The sequence below is a fragment of the Rhodnius prolixus genome, unplaced genomic scaffold, assembly GCF_049639745.1.
Source record: "Rhodnius prolixus isolate KJV_2025 unplaced genomic scaffold, Rpr scaffold_14, whole genome shotgun sequence".
NCBI classification, from domain to species: Eukaryota; Metazoa; Arthropoda; class Insecta; order Hemiptera; family Reduviidae; genus Rhodnius; species Rhodnius prolixus.
In genome coordinates, this window is record NW_027411594.1 from 9,054,838 (window position 1) to 9,070,655 (window position 15,818).

The window sequence follows — 15,818 nt, forward strand, 5'->3', positions numbered from 1 at the left end:
CCGGGGAAAATTAAACACGAAATCTCCCACCTTGAGCTATTTGAAAAATCCCTTTCTTCACATATTTATACATATATATGTATATACATATTTGAATGTTAAACCAAACAAAGGAAACCAGTTTAATGTTCGATTTGTTTTATGTTATATATGACGTTATGTGGTTCTTAATTTGAAATCAAGCCAACGTGAAATAGGCTATGAAGTTTCTGTGGGGGCTTTTTTGGTCATCAAGATGGTTTATTTGGCAATACTTGATCTGTTTATTTCCAGTACGATTATCGCGCCGTTAGTGGTTGTATTTTGGATATCCATCTGGGAATTCATGCACAGATCGCCGGAAATCTTCCCTCCTTGGTGGACCCTTTATGTTTGTATATCTGTACTACTTACCACAGGACTAATTAGACGACAAGTCTACAACATCTATCAAAAATGCGGACGATTTTGTAGTCTGATATTGTCTAGATTCTTTATTTACATTAATATGGTGTTCGGTGTTGGTTTTTGGAAATCACTTTGGACAATAATGGAGAGGAATTTCAACTTAACCGCTGCTATGGTTGCACTGGCCGTCGGAATCGTTGTGTTATGTACCATTGGCGGAGCCACCAATCTCCTGGGACCTCCATATTGTATTTCGGTAGACTCAGAGCCATCTCAGACGCTCATTTTTACAAGTGCTTTCAATATTAAGGTAGGATATGTCTATTTTTATGTACTTAAGTTTTACGGGTACCAGCTCTTGGGGCTTCAGACCTCCTGCAGCCCCAAATCCAAAATTTGTGCGATCATTACTTTCTGTATTGTAATGATAACCATCTAATTGACTTAGCTTTTTCTAACTAAGCATTTTATTAAGTTCATAGCAATGGCGTGCCCAGATCTATGAGCTAACGGATCTAAGCACGTTCTGATTCTTAAAATTTCCTGTGGTTCCGGTCATTGTAAAGTTTAATAGAGCTTATGAGTGAGGAAATAAGAGGGAAACAAATGAGTCCGTAAAATTTAAGTCTGTAGTTCCAAAAATAGGTTTAGCTTAATGAATACGTTTTAGAAAATATCATCAAAAATTGTAAAAGTAAATCAAAAAAGTTAGATTGATGAATACCGCAAACTCCTTAACATTAAAATGTGCTAAAAATTCTGAACCAAATCAGTTAGAATTCATAAATAATGAGTTCAGAGGTTGTATTGAAAATATTCTTGCAAACTCTGAAAAAGAAAACACTCACACACAATGCCTGAAAGAATTTACAAAGCTATTAATAACCTGATCATGTAAGTTCCACTGAAAATGTGAAGCTGAAGATGTTTACACGGAAATCTACCAGAACACTTGTTTACACACTAATTTTTCATAAAAATCTGAAATTTGTCGGCCTCAAAAAATGGATGAAGGATGTTTAGCTGTGGCCATAGAAAAAAAAACAAAAAAAAACAGCATTACACAAACGTTTTTATTGGTGCTCTTCGTTTTGGAAACCGTTGGTTCCTTCGTCCAGGAGCTTCTGGAAATTTATAAATTTTAGAGATAAGTGATATAGAAAACAGACAAATTAAATAATAAAAATAGAGATCGATTCATTTAAAAAGCACATTGGAAACTAATCGAATAATTAAAATTATATTTAATTTCTAAAAAAAAAATATTAATAATAATAAACAAATAATTGGGAAAAGATTAGATTGAACCTTTGGGTGGGGAAGAATTGTTTGTGCAGGTTATAACTTGACATTATTAACAGACTAACTGACATCACTGCTTTATCTAGGGCACTGAATCAGTCTTTCAGCTCTAGCTACCCTTCCTTTCAGCAATCCAGTCTCGGTACCCCACAGTTTCCATTCCGAATTTGTCTTCGTCATTATCTCCATTAACTTTAAAAATAATGAAAGATATTTTCAGATCGACCTACATTAAAATTTTCCAAACCCTTAATAAAAATACAAGTTAAAGATTTTATTGCAGTTTGAATCTTTACGCTTTTTATCTATGCATCCTCTGGTATTCCCAATTCTTCTGTTTTTCCCCCCAAATTTCAACATCCACACACACGTTATCTCTTCACTCTGAACGGTATCTAATCTTTTCTCATTTATTTGTTTATTTTTGTTCTGTTTACCCGCAAAGCTAGCATTCATCAGCTGGGTTCGATTCCCGCGGTCTAGGCCTTGGATTTTATCTAACGTTAATAAACGTTATAGTAAACGAAGTTATAGTAAAGTAAGTTTGCTGGGCGCCTGCGTCCACGTCACCTGATCGGAAGTAAAGCCCGCCTGAAAAAATTATGCATTACTTTACCTTTTTTTAAATATTGTTCTCTGCACGTACCTCTTTCTCCTTGCTTTTTTTCTCTTCCAGCAGGAGAGTGTCAGGCTCACCTTAACTCATCCCAGAACACAGTCATTTAAATTCCAGACAACATCGTACAAATGCTAGTCTGGATGTTCTGCGAGTTGAAAGGAGCGGGGCTTTGGCGGGGCAACGTAAGATTTCTTCGGCCAGCCGCCATCTTATTATCCAATTAGATTTTTCCTGCAAGGTTACATTTCAGCATAATGTATGGTTATAAACTGTGCAATGATGGCAAGAATTAAATATGGACTTAAATGTTTGGAGTTTGAAGAATATTTGCGAGTTTAAGTACCGGAAACAGGTAGTCGTGTGAGTGTTCACAGCCGGCTTTTCTTTAGAAATATTTGAATGAATGAAAACTATAGGTACTAGAAATGAGAGGGGGGTATTTATGAATGGACAGATAGATAAGGGAGTAGGAGATCACAGATGGATACATTGCAGGCCGGCTGATGCGGCCGAATGGAGGGAGAGACAGAGATGGACAATTTGTGTGGAGTATAAAATCGCCGCCTCCACAGGGCCAGTATGATCGTGTCGAGTGGCCAGTTATCAAAGAGGAGGCAATGCGAGGCAGCACTGCCGGGATAGATGACGGCCTCCAAGCCCTATCATCCAAACACTATCAGTTATTAACCTTTTTAGATAAGTTCTTATCCATATCCATAATCACCCCGTTGGTGGTCGCCTATTGGCGTGGGACGTGGCGCGGCACGGACGTCTTAGTTTACAGTGATGATGGAAAGAAGTCCGCTATGGTTTCCATGTTGATCGGCACTCTGGGCTCACTGTTATTCACCCTATGCCAGTCGCAGATAATGAACAAAATCCACAGCCACATAAACCCAGTAAAATACTACCTTATCACGCGGCTGTATACGGCCAGTTTTGGTATTGTCTGTGTGAATCAGTTCCGCGGAGCCTGGATGTTCCTGGATCTGCATACTTCGTGCGATGTAGTTACCGTTACAATTATCACAGTTTCCAGTATTTTTATATTATTTATTACAAAAACTTTGCGTAACCTGTCCGCACCACCGTTCGCCGTGACCATCGACCGATATGAAGACTATTTCACCGTGCCGACTTTCTTCAAATACGTAAGTACTGAGTATAAATTAAATTGAGAAAAACCGAAATTTGATTTGTGACACTCACGCGACTTCCTGTTAATCCAGATTTACAAATGGTGGTAACTGCAAATAGATCATCTTGGAATTTCGAGAAAATCTTACCAAAATATATAGCAAGGTGGTACTTACGGTTCAGAGAGAGTACGAGCCCTTTCTATAAGAAGCTTGAGAGGAACCCAACCGAAATACGCAGTTCCAGCTTCATGATTTTATGATATTTTGTTGACCCACATACACCCAAGGGATCCCAAAACATCTATTTCCGGTGAGAATCTGCACGAATCTTACGAAGGTTAAGATAAAGTAAAAAAAAGTTTGTTCGTTCGATAAAAGTCCGTTTTATCTCAAAATAATAATGAAAATAATAATTCGTTATACACACCTTAAAATTTTATTAAAAAATGTTCAGAGATATTTGATACTTTTTTACGGGGAAGTACGTAATAACATTGCTTTGAAGTGCGTTGACAGAACCATGAACACTCTAGAAAAGATATAATAAAATAAAATTAAAGGTTCTTAAAACTTTTTATTTAATAAAATTCGAATTAGGTTTTTGAGTTACTTTATTTTAAAAAATGGCTCTAACGTTAACCTACACTTTTGTAATATTTTTTGGATAATGTGTAAGCTTAAATTGTCGATATAAGTTGTGCAAAGTACACAGAGCGCTCTCGATCAAGAGGCGATCAAAGATCTCAAAAAAGAATAAGTCAAATTAGAAGAGTGAGGGAAATAAGAAAAAGTCGTATTATGTTGACTTTTTTTTTTTTTTTTTTTTAGATAAAACGTATTGAAGAGTCTGTATTGTTCTTACACCGCTCTCTGAATAATTTCAAAGAAAACAAAAAACTGATAGCATTGTGCAAAACACATGAAATGGCTGACACGAACAGTAGAGATATTCTGACTTTATTCCTACCTCAAAAAAATGATTTTCCCATTTTTGAAAAAAAATCATCCAAAAGACAGGACTTCCTGCCGGCTGATTTTGTGATTCTTTTTTCCCACCCGTTTATTCAACTCTCACCGAAATGAATACTATGAATTTTGATTTTGTTTTAAGACTATTCACTCAGTTTGAACGTTTCATTGATCGCACTACTTCCACTTTGATACGCGTAAGAAAGTGAAACAAAAAAATGCAATGGAATTTCCCCCGTAAAGACGTAATAAAAAAAATAAAGTTCACTAACCTTCTACGAAAGCAAACCTGTTCTTTTATTCTGCAATCTTTTCTTGAAGTGTTTATGCATGTGAATTTAATAAAATGCACTTAGAGTTAAGAGAATTTTTTTGCATAATTTTTAAAAAATGTTCAAAGAAATCCAAAAAATTGCTTTAAAAAAAGAAAAAATCCTCTCAAGAAACGCACAAGTTTCTGTTACAATAACAGAACAACACTTCACTACACTTTAACTTCAAACTGTTTTACTAAAAATGTTGGTTAGATCCATGTGGATTAGTGGTTACACCTAAACACCTGTAACAAATGCAAAACTGATTATATTTGAAAACTTAAAAAAGGAGACCCATGTTCGGTCTGTTTTATTAAACTCGGTACTTCAGGAACTAACTTAAACTAAATTAATACTTGACCAGACAACGTAGACTTTACTAAATAGCACTTGACGAGGTAAACAACATTACCCCTCTCCACAAACTGCCCTTAACTGAATTTCCCAAAGGAAATATTTCAAATAAAAGTTACACGTCTTGTCTGCAATATGAATGTTAAAGAAAGAAGTTTTAAGAAAATCTGTAAAAATGATATTTTCTGATTAAAGAATTTCCATTTGCTAACACCATTTTCTTAGAAAAAAGAAAACCTTGAAAAAGACTTTGAAAATCGCTCCTTGCTAGTGAAAACTCGAATGTGTACCATTCTAATTCCGTGCAACACTTCAAACTAAACAATTAAATAGACATTATTTTGAACTACATTTTAAAATTATCTGTATCGGACTGTGACAAAAAGCAACTGATACAGCTGTTCAATATCATAAGTTTCCTGTTCCAAACAAGGAAAGTTTCGCTAAGAAATCAAGGAACACTCACAATATAATTTATTGTTTTTCGGAAAGTACCTAACCAATCACTTTAAATCGCCACTTTTCCTATCACGTCCGTTCATTTTAAAATAAAATGCAGAAACAAAATAATTGAGCAAAGTATTTTAACTTTTATTTCTTCATTTTTTTCTAGGATTACATAATAATTTAACGTGTAAGGAAAAAAAAAGGAAATAATGAGAAATAGCAAAAAATAAATTTATTTTACCTTACTTTGAAAGTCGCAAGTAGTATAGGTTTTTTCTCTTTTCACAAAATCAATAGGCCAAGTTAGTTTTTATTTTGATTGTAAGATTATTCATGCGGTAAACTTCCACTGATGTTAAACTCTGTCCTTGAAAGACTAAAAAACAAAAAACGTGAATTAAAAAAAAAAAAAGAAGAAAATCAAAAGATAATCAGATGAAAAACAAACAAAAACAAATAAATCGTAGAAATTAATTTTGTTTGTTTAGAGAAGTTCTAGCGGCTTTAAGGCGCGAGTTGCTCCAAAACTAGTCCAGGTTATCTCACAGCTGACTTAATTAGTAAGCTCCATTCGAGCACAATTAATTTGCAAGAGTTACCAACTTGCAAATTTGTTAAATAGGAGAGAGGGGCCAAAAATGTGTATCAAACTATTTCTCTATTCACTGTCTCAAAAACAATTTCAAAAAGTAATTTTCTTAACACAAAACATCTCACGCGACTTACCCAAATTACAATCATTTCATTCAATCGTTGACATTTAACATTCGAATTCTCCATAAATAATGTAAAAGTTGTTCAAACTGATGGGTACATTAAAAGCTAAAATTTGCACAACTCCCCCAGAATCTTGTTAAAATACAAAATAATAATTTAAAGCAATTGTTTGGGGTGGTTATCGACAAAAAATTGCAGGGATCTCCAGTTACGCCATTGTCTTGTAGCGGCCCAATTATCCACTGAAGTTGAGGTCATACCACTGGAATTATGTACATTTTAGAGAGAACCCTTTTCTCTTACCTCAATTTCCCGATTTTTGTTTTCAAAAGTTGTAAGATCTTCAAGTGTGCAACTTAACGGAATAGTTCATTAATTCCATTAATCCCTCTATGAAAACTGCAACCTGTGAACTGAATTTAAGCGGAATTCTTAGAGAGGATGAAGTTAAGCTCTCGTCAGTCCAGTGTACAGTTCTAACCTCTAATATATTTAAGACGAAATGTCATGTCAAATTCTGAGAGGGTAGAATAATCTCAGTCCACCGAAAGTGCATTTTTCAAGTTTTTCTATAATTTCCTTGGCAGACACCAAAAAAGGGTTTCTTTTGTATTTGGGCTTAAAGGAAACCTCTTTGGTTTCAAATTTATCTCTGACTTGATACTTCTGGGATTTTTTTGGGAAGGGGGGATCAGTAATTACGTAAACTGCGGTCAGAAAATTCTTGCCGTAATTCAAAGAAATACTAGCAGGTATTCGTTCCAAATTTCTTAATTCTAATCTACGATGTTCATTGTAACTATACTGAGAGACTAATTTTTCTTAAAACCACAAGTTATTGCCTTGAAAACCTCTGCCAAAACTTTTCAAACGCAAAAGATAAGTAAAGTTTTAGATGGTATGGTTTATTATGAATTTTTACCATATTTATTTTTGTTTACATCTGTTTTTATCTCAATTCAAGGTGTTATGTGGTTACGTATTGCGGTTATGTTTACATATATCTGAAATTGTAAATAAAATTAACCTATTCTGAGTGAATTATATATATTTACTTTCTTTTAAGGATGGGAGAGCAGACAGTCAGGGATGATCACTGCTGGTGCATTATGGGCCTCTGGTTTTTCAATAGTTGGCACCCCAAATTAGTTGGGAGGGCTCTAAGAAGGGAATATGACACTGTATCTCTGGAGATCATCCCGGAGATCAGAGATGCTGAAGATTGAAATGATCACTCCTTGAGGCCATAACTCCTACCCTTGTACTCTCTCCAAGGTGAACACATCCTGCCTCTGCATCAGTTAACTATGAAGGATCTCTGGAATAGCCTGAGAAAGCAATGGGAGCCGAAGTTTTAGGAGTACCACTTCCTGTTGCCAAACATCCCTTGCCTTCAAAACCTTTCTGGGATAGTCTCATGTTCCCTAAGCTCGCGAACTCCGTGTGACTCAGAAACTTCGTTCCGGACACAGTTACCTCTTATTTATCCGTAGATAAAAACCATTCAAGTTAATCAAGTCAAATACCCTCTCGTAAAGATCATGTTCACCAGTATTCAATCAAACAAGTCATGCGTGTGTTCATCTTAAAGTTTTATAGTTAGTGCACTTTCTAGTTTTTATTTAAAATAATTTTCTGAATTATTCCAAAATTTCGTGGAAAACAACAGCAGTCCCACTTTTTATAAATCAATTTATTCTTTAGTTTATTACGAGAATCAAATTGTTAATATAGCTATGACCAGAAAGAGAGGAAGTCCAGAGCATTCACTCCCGAAACAGTGCTCTAACTGCTCTCCAGAGGAATATTCCTAGGCACTTCAATGAAGAGGAAAGAATAATTCGACCAAGATAACCTTACATCAACATTAACGTTAATAAATGCTAAGTTCGATTAGTCTAGTTTGGCGTTAATCTAGAATGTTGACAGCGCGTTGACTGGATTGTTTAAACTCGGCAAGGAAATTGCAGGAAATGGCCGTTTAACTTCGCAATAATCATGCGCGCTGAAATACCTCATAAATTTGTCAATGAAGACTCTCTCATTCGCTAACGATTACGTTCCTTACTATCAACGGCAATCTGTTAACGACCGTTATGGATTAAAGGTTTTGTTTTTTTTTCTCAAGTGGATTAATTAATGAAATTACAGATGGTTTAATACCATGCTCAATTCTTCGTTATGCGCTTCGTAGGTTAAGGTACTACGAAAGTTTCTATGATTGATTACAGTTAATAAGAAGATCGATTTAAGTAAAGAAGATTTGATCTCGATTAAAGTCAATTAATTGTTGGATTTCGGTCAGTGGGAGAAACTTATTGTTTAAAGAGAACCAAAAAAATCTTGAGTGCAAAATTTTGGCGCCCTCCCTAATCAGTTAATGTACGAGTAAATTTCAAATACTTTTTGATAGGAGTTTCCAGAGACTTGAACGGAATTTAACTTAAAATCAATGGAGACTTTATCGAACAAAATAATGGAAAAACGGAAAAATGGGACTTCCGATTAGAGCTTAGCGCAGCGATGCATATTGTCGGCACGTAACTAAGTAGTTATTTAAACTTCCCGTAATTTTTCTTTTTGTGTTATTCCGGTTACTTACACACGCAACCGGCATTCACGTTATTTGTAGAAAAAAAAAAAAGGAAAAGAAACCTTTAAAGTCCTCAGAGCGTCTCAAAATGTTTACTTTCGGCGAAAACTTAAAATAGAAAATCTACGCTATTACGATAAATTCCAGTTATGAGCTGCTTGAGTTAGTAAATAAAAATAAATTTAGCGATAAATTATTAAAACCATTTTTCGGATTTTCCATTCTTTTATTTCTTTGGAAACCGGATATGGTATAATTTCTAAGAAAATTCAATCTAAGCGTGTTAATAAACACACACAAACAAAATACTTGGGCTCAAGAGTTTCAATTCATTAACAAGCAGCTGATTTTATAGCTTAGATTAATAATTTTAAGCAATCGCAAAAGAAAAAATATTTAAGAGGAGGGGGCACAAGATTTGTGTTTTTATTCATTTTACCACCAATAAGCAGCTGAAAACTGTGTATGAAATTATTAATTTTGCACTTATTGTTTTCATGTGTTGCGAACATTTGCGTGAAGCTGTCTTAAATTTATAGAGGAGCTAATTTCTTAAAAATGTAAGTCAACATATAGTTTGAGTTGGCACGCAAAATGCACTAATTAATGATATTCACAAGTATTTCTAGGATCGATTTTTCATTCCTCCTCACGTAAAAATATAATACTTTTTAATCTTGTTAGAATCACCATTAAGTTGATTATTGCCAGCACAATCGGGGAGTCAAGGTTAAATTGCTTCGTCCCAATACTAATTTTAATTTAAAAACTTGGACCCCAATTGCAATACTTTCTCATGACTAGGCGAGATTAAAAATTAGTCACTACTATCTCTTCGTCACATTATCACGAACAGGAAATGAGGACAGAAGTTTAGGATCAGGGATTCACAGTTCCCGCCCGCCGAGTTGAGAGTGAAGTAATTCTACGTTTTTAGGCCAGGTTCTTTAGCTAGTATATTTTACTTCAACTAAAGGACATTCCGCCTTGATCAAGTTGTTCCAACAAGTTGCTAATAATCTCTCGTATTGCTTTTGCAATTATCTTTAAATTGGTTATTAACAATTTGGCCAAACTAACCTGGTAGCCTTCGATTTGTTTTTATAAACTCTACTCAAGCGAGACGTGTGATTTCATTACTTTAATGAAGTATAATTGGTAAGATTTAGTTAGAAACCTTAAGTAAAAAGCTCGAGATTATAGAGATAATATATATACTTTTTTTTGTGGCTTACTTTGACTAACTGTAGTAACAGGAACGCGTCAAATTATGGGAATAGAATTTTGCCGAGGTTTTGTATTTTTGTTTCTATTTAGATGTATGAGTGAGCTAAAAATCTCCAAAATTATCGTATCTCTAACCACTAAACATTCTCTAACCAGAAATAGCCCATTTTTAAATTTTTTTTTTTTAATTTTTACGAAAAATCTGTGATTTTTTTTTAAAAACTCTGTACATTTAATAAGTACATAAGTTACAATCTTAAACACTTATTTAAGACATTTATGAAGTAAAATTTGATTTAGAGCATTTCTGAGAAGAAGGTAATTTATGGTTACCTCTAAAGCGCTACTTCTGTTTAGTAGACCAGATCTTCGAGACCCGAGAGGATCTATTTTTTAAGCTCTATCAACTATCTTGAGATACTCGTATAATAGTTTTTTTTTTAATAACAAATAGTTACACCAACTAATCAAAAATTCACTCATAACTTTATTGTGTCTAATTTATTGATTTTATTATTATCATTTCTTTTTCTTTTTCTTTTGTTTTCAGAGTTCCGACAAAACATGGCTGTACCTGTTTGATTGTATATTCTCAGTGTGTGTAATTGGTACGTTGGTTGTGTTTGTGTGGCGAGGTACCTGGACACTGGTTGACCTGCTTTTGTGGCCCAACAATGCTGTTATGTCTGCATGCGCTTCTGCGGTAAGTTTTGCTATCTAGGTGTTCTTAGGATCCTTCATCCTTCCAATAAATTAGCCAATCAAATAAAAAGGAAGTTAGTGAATTAGTTAGCTAGGAAAGAGGCGGTTCCGTGTTGCACGGAGGGCTAAAGTTACTAAAAGTTCATTCTTCCAACTGTTAGAATGCTGGGCCGTCCTTGAATGCAAATCGCTTTCAGTAGCACATTATTTATAACTGACTTTGTTTTGATCGTCTTCAAGGAGTCTTTCAGTAGGTACTAGCATTTAAGAGTGGGCTCATTAAGTTATCGGCCAATCTTTAACAACTTTAAACTTGAAATATTTAAAAAATAATAATAATAATAAATTAATGACCTTCTCCCTTTAGCCCCTGAACCATTTAATTTATTTTATAAATATGCTAACTTTATTAATATTTCGGTCACTTTCATTGCCCTGTTAAAGCTTTTATACCAATAAAGCTTGCCTATTGCTCACCTGATCAGTTATTTACGTGAAATAAAAACAGTTCAAAAGATGTAAAGCAAACTATGAATAATGTTGAAGTAATGGATAAATGATAAAAGCAAGCTGGTTCACCTTCAGTTGGCGATAATTGAGAAAAACTGTGCGCCAATTGCTGCAAATAACATTACAAAGGACTAACCTAACCTAATATCTCGCTGCTCCACAATGAACATTAATCGCAGCTCGTTGTATCCGTTTTATTTGGATCATTCTTTCTAAATAGAAATACGATTCGAATATTCGAATCTGAATAATTGGGAATTTTTTGAGGAGCAGGGCTGGGCATTGGGGTAACACTGTATTATAATCACCAAGAGGCAGTGCAAGAAACTACTCACCTTTTACCAAAGCTTTCAAGGTCGGCAATAGAAATAGTTCCGATAAAACTGAAGTAAATGGTGTTTAAACTAGTGGATGCCACGATAGATCCTCTGATTCGCGGTGGCGTTCGCTGATTGCTACTGTAGAGACTTACCTGCTAATAGCGTTCTTAGATCTGGCGATCCTCTCTCTTCCAAACATTATTACGCAAAACTTGCTTTACAATTCTGAATTCTATCAATCCTTAGTTCTGATCCATCAATACATTCTTTCAGATGATCGGCTACACCCTGGTGGTGCTCACATTCTGTATGCAGCCGTTTGTAAAATATCTAGCCAGGACCTTGTCTGGAGTCGTTCGCTTAATTGTAGTAGACATTTATCTGTTATTTTCATTTTGCGGCACTGTCAATGTATGGCGAGGCATCTGGAATCTATTAAATCACTATTTCTTACCTGGTAATGTATCTATTACTATATTTTCTTTGTGGTAATAATGGCGTCAAATGTTTCCTTAAAATATTTAAATTTTATTCATTTTTTAGATATGGCTAATACCAGTTTCTTGTTGACTCATCTAGTGTCATTTTTAATATTAATGCTCATAAATTCATCCAATTCTATTCTTGTAAGAGGCGTGTACCTGGACTGCGAGGAACAAGGAGACCAATGTGTGGATTTCCCTACTTATTATGTAAGACTGTTCTTCCAGGTAAGAGGCGCTACTGTTTCTCAGTTACTACGCAGGTTGTCAGTCTGGTATCAAGGTCGATCTTGCTTTGTTGGGTAGATACTCAAAACATGTCTTAAATCCTAGCTGACAATTGCTGGCAACCTGGCCATTTTTCATATTCAGAATCTCATTGGAAATTAGCTTTACTTACTTGTAAAAGCTTTTTGTTGGCTAGTTTGCTTGCAGGACTTGGCAAAAGTAAGCCTCATTTGCTGTCCGGACGCCATTATTCTACCAACACCACCTTCTTAGCAAACCCTTCTCTTGCATTATTCCCTCACATCTCGCTTCCAGAATTTCTATCTTGCCAGAACTGTCCTGCATCATATCCAGATATCAATTTCCTCTACCTCATCTGCTGGGAAACATCTTACCTGTCAGTTCCATTGAAGCTTCAAGTGTTCTTGAAATTGCGTTGGATAATGGCGAGCCTTGCTATTCAAGCAGACAACCTGACGTACAAAATCTTATTAACATGTTGTAGAACCTTCTTTTTTTTAAAAAAAAAAAAAAAAATGAATTGTGGTTTCCCTTGGTTTTCTTTTTTCCAGACAAGAAGGGAAAAGAAGTTATTACGAGAATGCGAAAAGAAGGAAGGCGCGTTTATAAGAAAGGGCGGCGGACTAGAAAGTGTGGCAATTTTACCTCAGGACGGCAAGAAGCCGATCATCATCGTGCCAGCCAGTCGAAACAACAACGAAGTTACCCAGCCAATGTTGTAAAAATGCCTCATAATGCAGCAATCACAAATTTGGTTCTGTCTTTCATTAGAGCTAAAAGACAATTTCTTTTTTTTGTAGAGAAATGAAAACTTTGAAACCAAAAGATTTAAAAGAAAAAAACATTGCAAGATGGTTATTTGTTTTTTGTTCTTGAATTTGAGCTATAATCGCGTTTTGAGTTTGTGTTCGACTCATGTTTTTGTTTTTTTTCTGTAAAAAAATAACTGGGATCATCCGTTTGTTAGGGTTTCTACAATGTTTTTTTAATAGTCACTGCCCTTCGTGAACACAAAAACAACTAGAAAGCCTACACCAAGCTAAAAAAGCCTAAACACAAACTTAAATGTGAAAAAAAGTACCTGTATAATTTATTACCAAGTGAGCCTTAAATGTTATAGTGAATGTGTAAGGCACTTACTATTGTTGGAAGGTTATAAACAGCCAAGGTTTATTTTTCTGCGAGACAATTGCCTAGGACTGTTTTAGGTTATTCTAAGTCAGCAAGAAACTCACGAAGAGGTTATGCAAAGCAGTCTCAAAACAGCTGTCATAGACATATTCATAAATTTGATGAGGTACAAAAATGTTAAATTTATGTGATGAATGAGGTATGAAGAAAGTTAACTAATGTATATTTTACTTTAAAAATTAAGTATTTTAAAAGATTCCTATTTATTTATAGAAGTTTATTTTATTTTTTACTTATCTAAGCAGGGTTGTCATTTTATTAGATTTAATGTTTTTATTAAATTGTTTTTATTTAAAACCAAAAATGTGGCGTACAACTTTCTCTTACTGCTATTCTTACAATTGTAAGTGATACATTTTCTCCATTCTTGGAATTATCGATTAAATATTTGATTCTCAAGTTTCGGATCCCATTGAGCCCCTCATTAAAAAAAAAAAAATCCTTCGGCTATATTCGGAAGTTTTCGGAAAGGATTCAAAAGTTATAGCTAATTGGGAAATGAACAATAGTGTTCTTTGTAAACAATATTTCAGTCTTCCCGTTTTCTGTTCGGTTACCATATCTTAAAGAAAAATAATAGTGTTTTGCAGTCACCGCTTTTGGCAGATTAAAAACTTATGTTGGTAATAGTTTTGTGAAAATTTGTCATAACATCATTACTGTCAGCTGGTCAGCAGTAAGGGAAAGTAAATAGAATTTAAATCGAGAGAAGTAAAAAGAATCGTTAATAAAGTAAGCAAGAGAAATTTGGCCAATTGTGTCACTGATTTTCCTTCGTGTAAATATAGTTATTTTTGCGAGTAGATTATGTATGAATTTATGTATTTAAGTATTTAATAATGGAATACAAATATTTTCAATAAATGTGATATTTTAATAATTGCGTTTATTTTATTTATTTATGATTTAAGGCCCGGAGCTTTTTTCAGTGCACTGCCCTGCCTCCGGACAGTGTTCTCTCGTTACAGACAACACTGTCCATCACCTGACAGTGTAGCTTCTAGGAAGAGAAAATCTAAGGGTTAGCAGCTGGAGTTGAATCCAATACGCTAAGCGCATAGCTAATCCCTTCCCTAATTGCATTTATTATTGTTAATGTTAACGTTTTATCCAAGTAAACTCATCAATTCGGGCTTACTGGGCTTACCAACTGGAGTAAACCATTCCTGAAATTCTTATTATTATTTTTGCCTTTAAATTTTACAATTTGAAGGAATGGTTGGATTTCAGCATAAATTTATTTAAAGATCATCCATTTGCACCATAAGAATGTATATATATTTACCAATCTATATTTAAAATTTAATTGTAAATGAAATTGGATTACAAAAAACAATAAAATGAATTAGTTAATTATAAAATAAAAGTTATTTAACTCTAACGAATAGCTCAAAGCCTTAACGCATTTTTTCAAAATCGCGAAGCGATTACAGTATCCAAATGGATATCAAGTTTAATTTAGAGAAAAGTGTTTTTTAGGCTATTTCGCTTTTAAAAGAAAATTTACGTAAATATGACGTTTACTTTACATTCTATTTATTGTGAAGAGCAGAATATTAGTCACTTAGCGTTGCAACAATGACGGAAAAATCAATGCCATGTTTTTCTACAAACTTTTGTCATTGTAATTTTTGTTATAGGTAAGTAAGTATGAATTTGAAATGAAACAATCTTGAAATTTTTCATTATTATTGAAGATTTTTAGTTATTAATAGATAGTAATCCAAAAATTTAAAAAAAAAAATACAGGAGTAAGTAGAAGCGTAATAGAATAAAGAAGGCAGTGTATAAATAAAAGCGAGAGTCGCGATTACGAACTAGACGAGTTGCTGGCAGATAGTTGGCTACTTCCGGACAGCACGGCCTGTTTAATCTATCAAAGAGGCTATGGTTTCCCCTCCCAGTAATACAAACAAGTCCATGTTTCCTCTGCACAAGAGATCTTTCACCTTATCAAATCAATGAGACCACCAATGAGCTCAATTAAATTAATCGGCAAGAAGTACTTGCTCATGCTCGTCAGTTTTACAATATTTACCTGATGATGCTAGATAAAATAAAAATCCCCTCAACACAAAAAAATGAAAAATCTACCCTGTAAAGTAGACTTCATGCTGGCTGATTTTGTTTAAAAAACTTATTACCTCTTTCCAATGAAGTACCTGATTCAATATATCGATATCGAAATCTATGCGATTAATCGTTCTTGAGTTATGTTGATTAAATATACACAGACTAATTTGTAAATACAATCTCTTCTGATTCAGAGAACTTCCAAACGGTTACTTTCAGTAGA

At 34.3% G+C, this 15,818-nt stretch overlaps 1 protein-coding gene and 2 long non-coding RNA genes across 16 annotated transcripts; 1 reads left to right on the top strand and 2 right to left on the bottom strand.

Annotated features, from left to right (window-relative positions):
• The first annotated feature begins 89 nt into the window (after positions 1-89).
• On the top strand, positions 90-14,402 carry fusl (transmembrane protein fuseless). 2 transcript variants are annotated; one of them, XM_074123517.1, is made up of 5 exons: positions 90-697; positions 10,619-10,771; positions 11,874-12,057; positions 12,144-12,310; positions 12,883-14,402. In XM_074123517.1, the coding sequence occupies exons 1-5, from the start codon at positions 236-238 to the stop codon at positions 13,051-13,053; spliced, it is 1,137 nt and encodes a 378-aa protein (XP_073979618.1). In that variant the 5' UTR covers positions 90-235; the 3' UTR covers positions 13,054-14,402. The 2 variants fall into 2 exon arrangements, with proteins under 2 accessions (XP_073979618.1, XP_073979617.1); XM_074123516.1 differs by lacking the exon at positions 90-697 and adding an exon at positions 2,812-3,459.
• On the bottom strand, positions 1,447-6,091 carry LOC141451827 (uncharacterized). 13 transcript variants are annotated; one of them, XR_012457129.1, is made up of 5 exons: positions 5,778-6,091; positions 4,689-5,212; positions 2,386-3,976; positions 2,127-2,280; positions 1,447-1,511 (listed from the first exon to the last, which is right to left on the bottom strand). It is a non-coding gene; the product is annotated as an uncharacterized lncRNA (long non-coding RNA). The 13 variants fall into 13 exon arrangements; XR_012457127.1 differs by having other exon boundaries at positions 5,773-6,091; XR_012457125.1 differs by having other exon boundaries at positions 4,689-4,975; positions 5,773-6,090.
• LOC141451828 (uncharacterized) lies at positions 10,492-11,879 on the bottom strand. Its single transcript, XR_012457132.1, has 2 exons — positions 11,753-11,879; positions 10,492-10,810 (listed from the first exon to the last, which is right to left on the bottom strand). It is a non-coding gene; the product is annotated as an uncharacterized lncRNA (long non-coding RNA).
• Positions 14,403-15,818: the final 1,416 nt, after the last annotated feature.

Coding starts and splice junctions, on each gene's coding strand:
- fusl (XM_074123516.1), top strand. CDS start 2,812: ATGCGGCCGAATGGAGGGAGAGACAGAGATGGACAATTTGTGTGGAGT. Junction 10,772..11,873: donor TGTCTGCATGCGCTTCTGCG/GTAAGTTTTGCT, acceptor ACATTCTTTCAG/ATGATCGGCTACACCCTGGT. Junction 12,311..12,882: donor ATGTAAGACTGTTCTTCCAG/GTAAGAGGCGCT, acceptor TCTTTTTTCCAG/ACAAGAAGGGAAAAGAAGTT.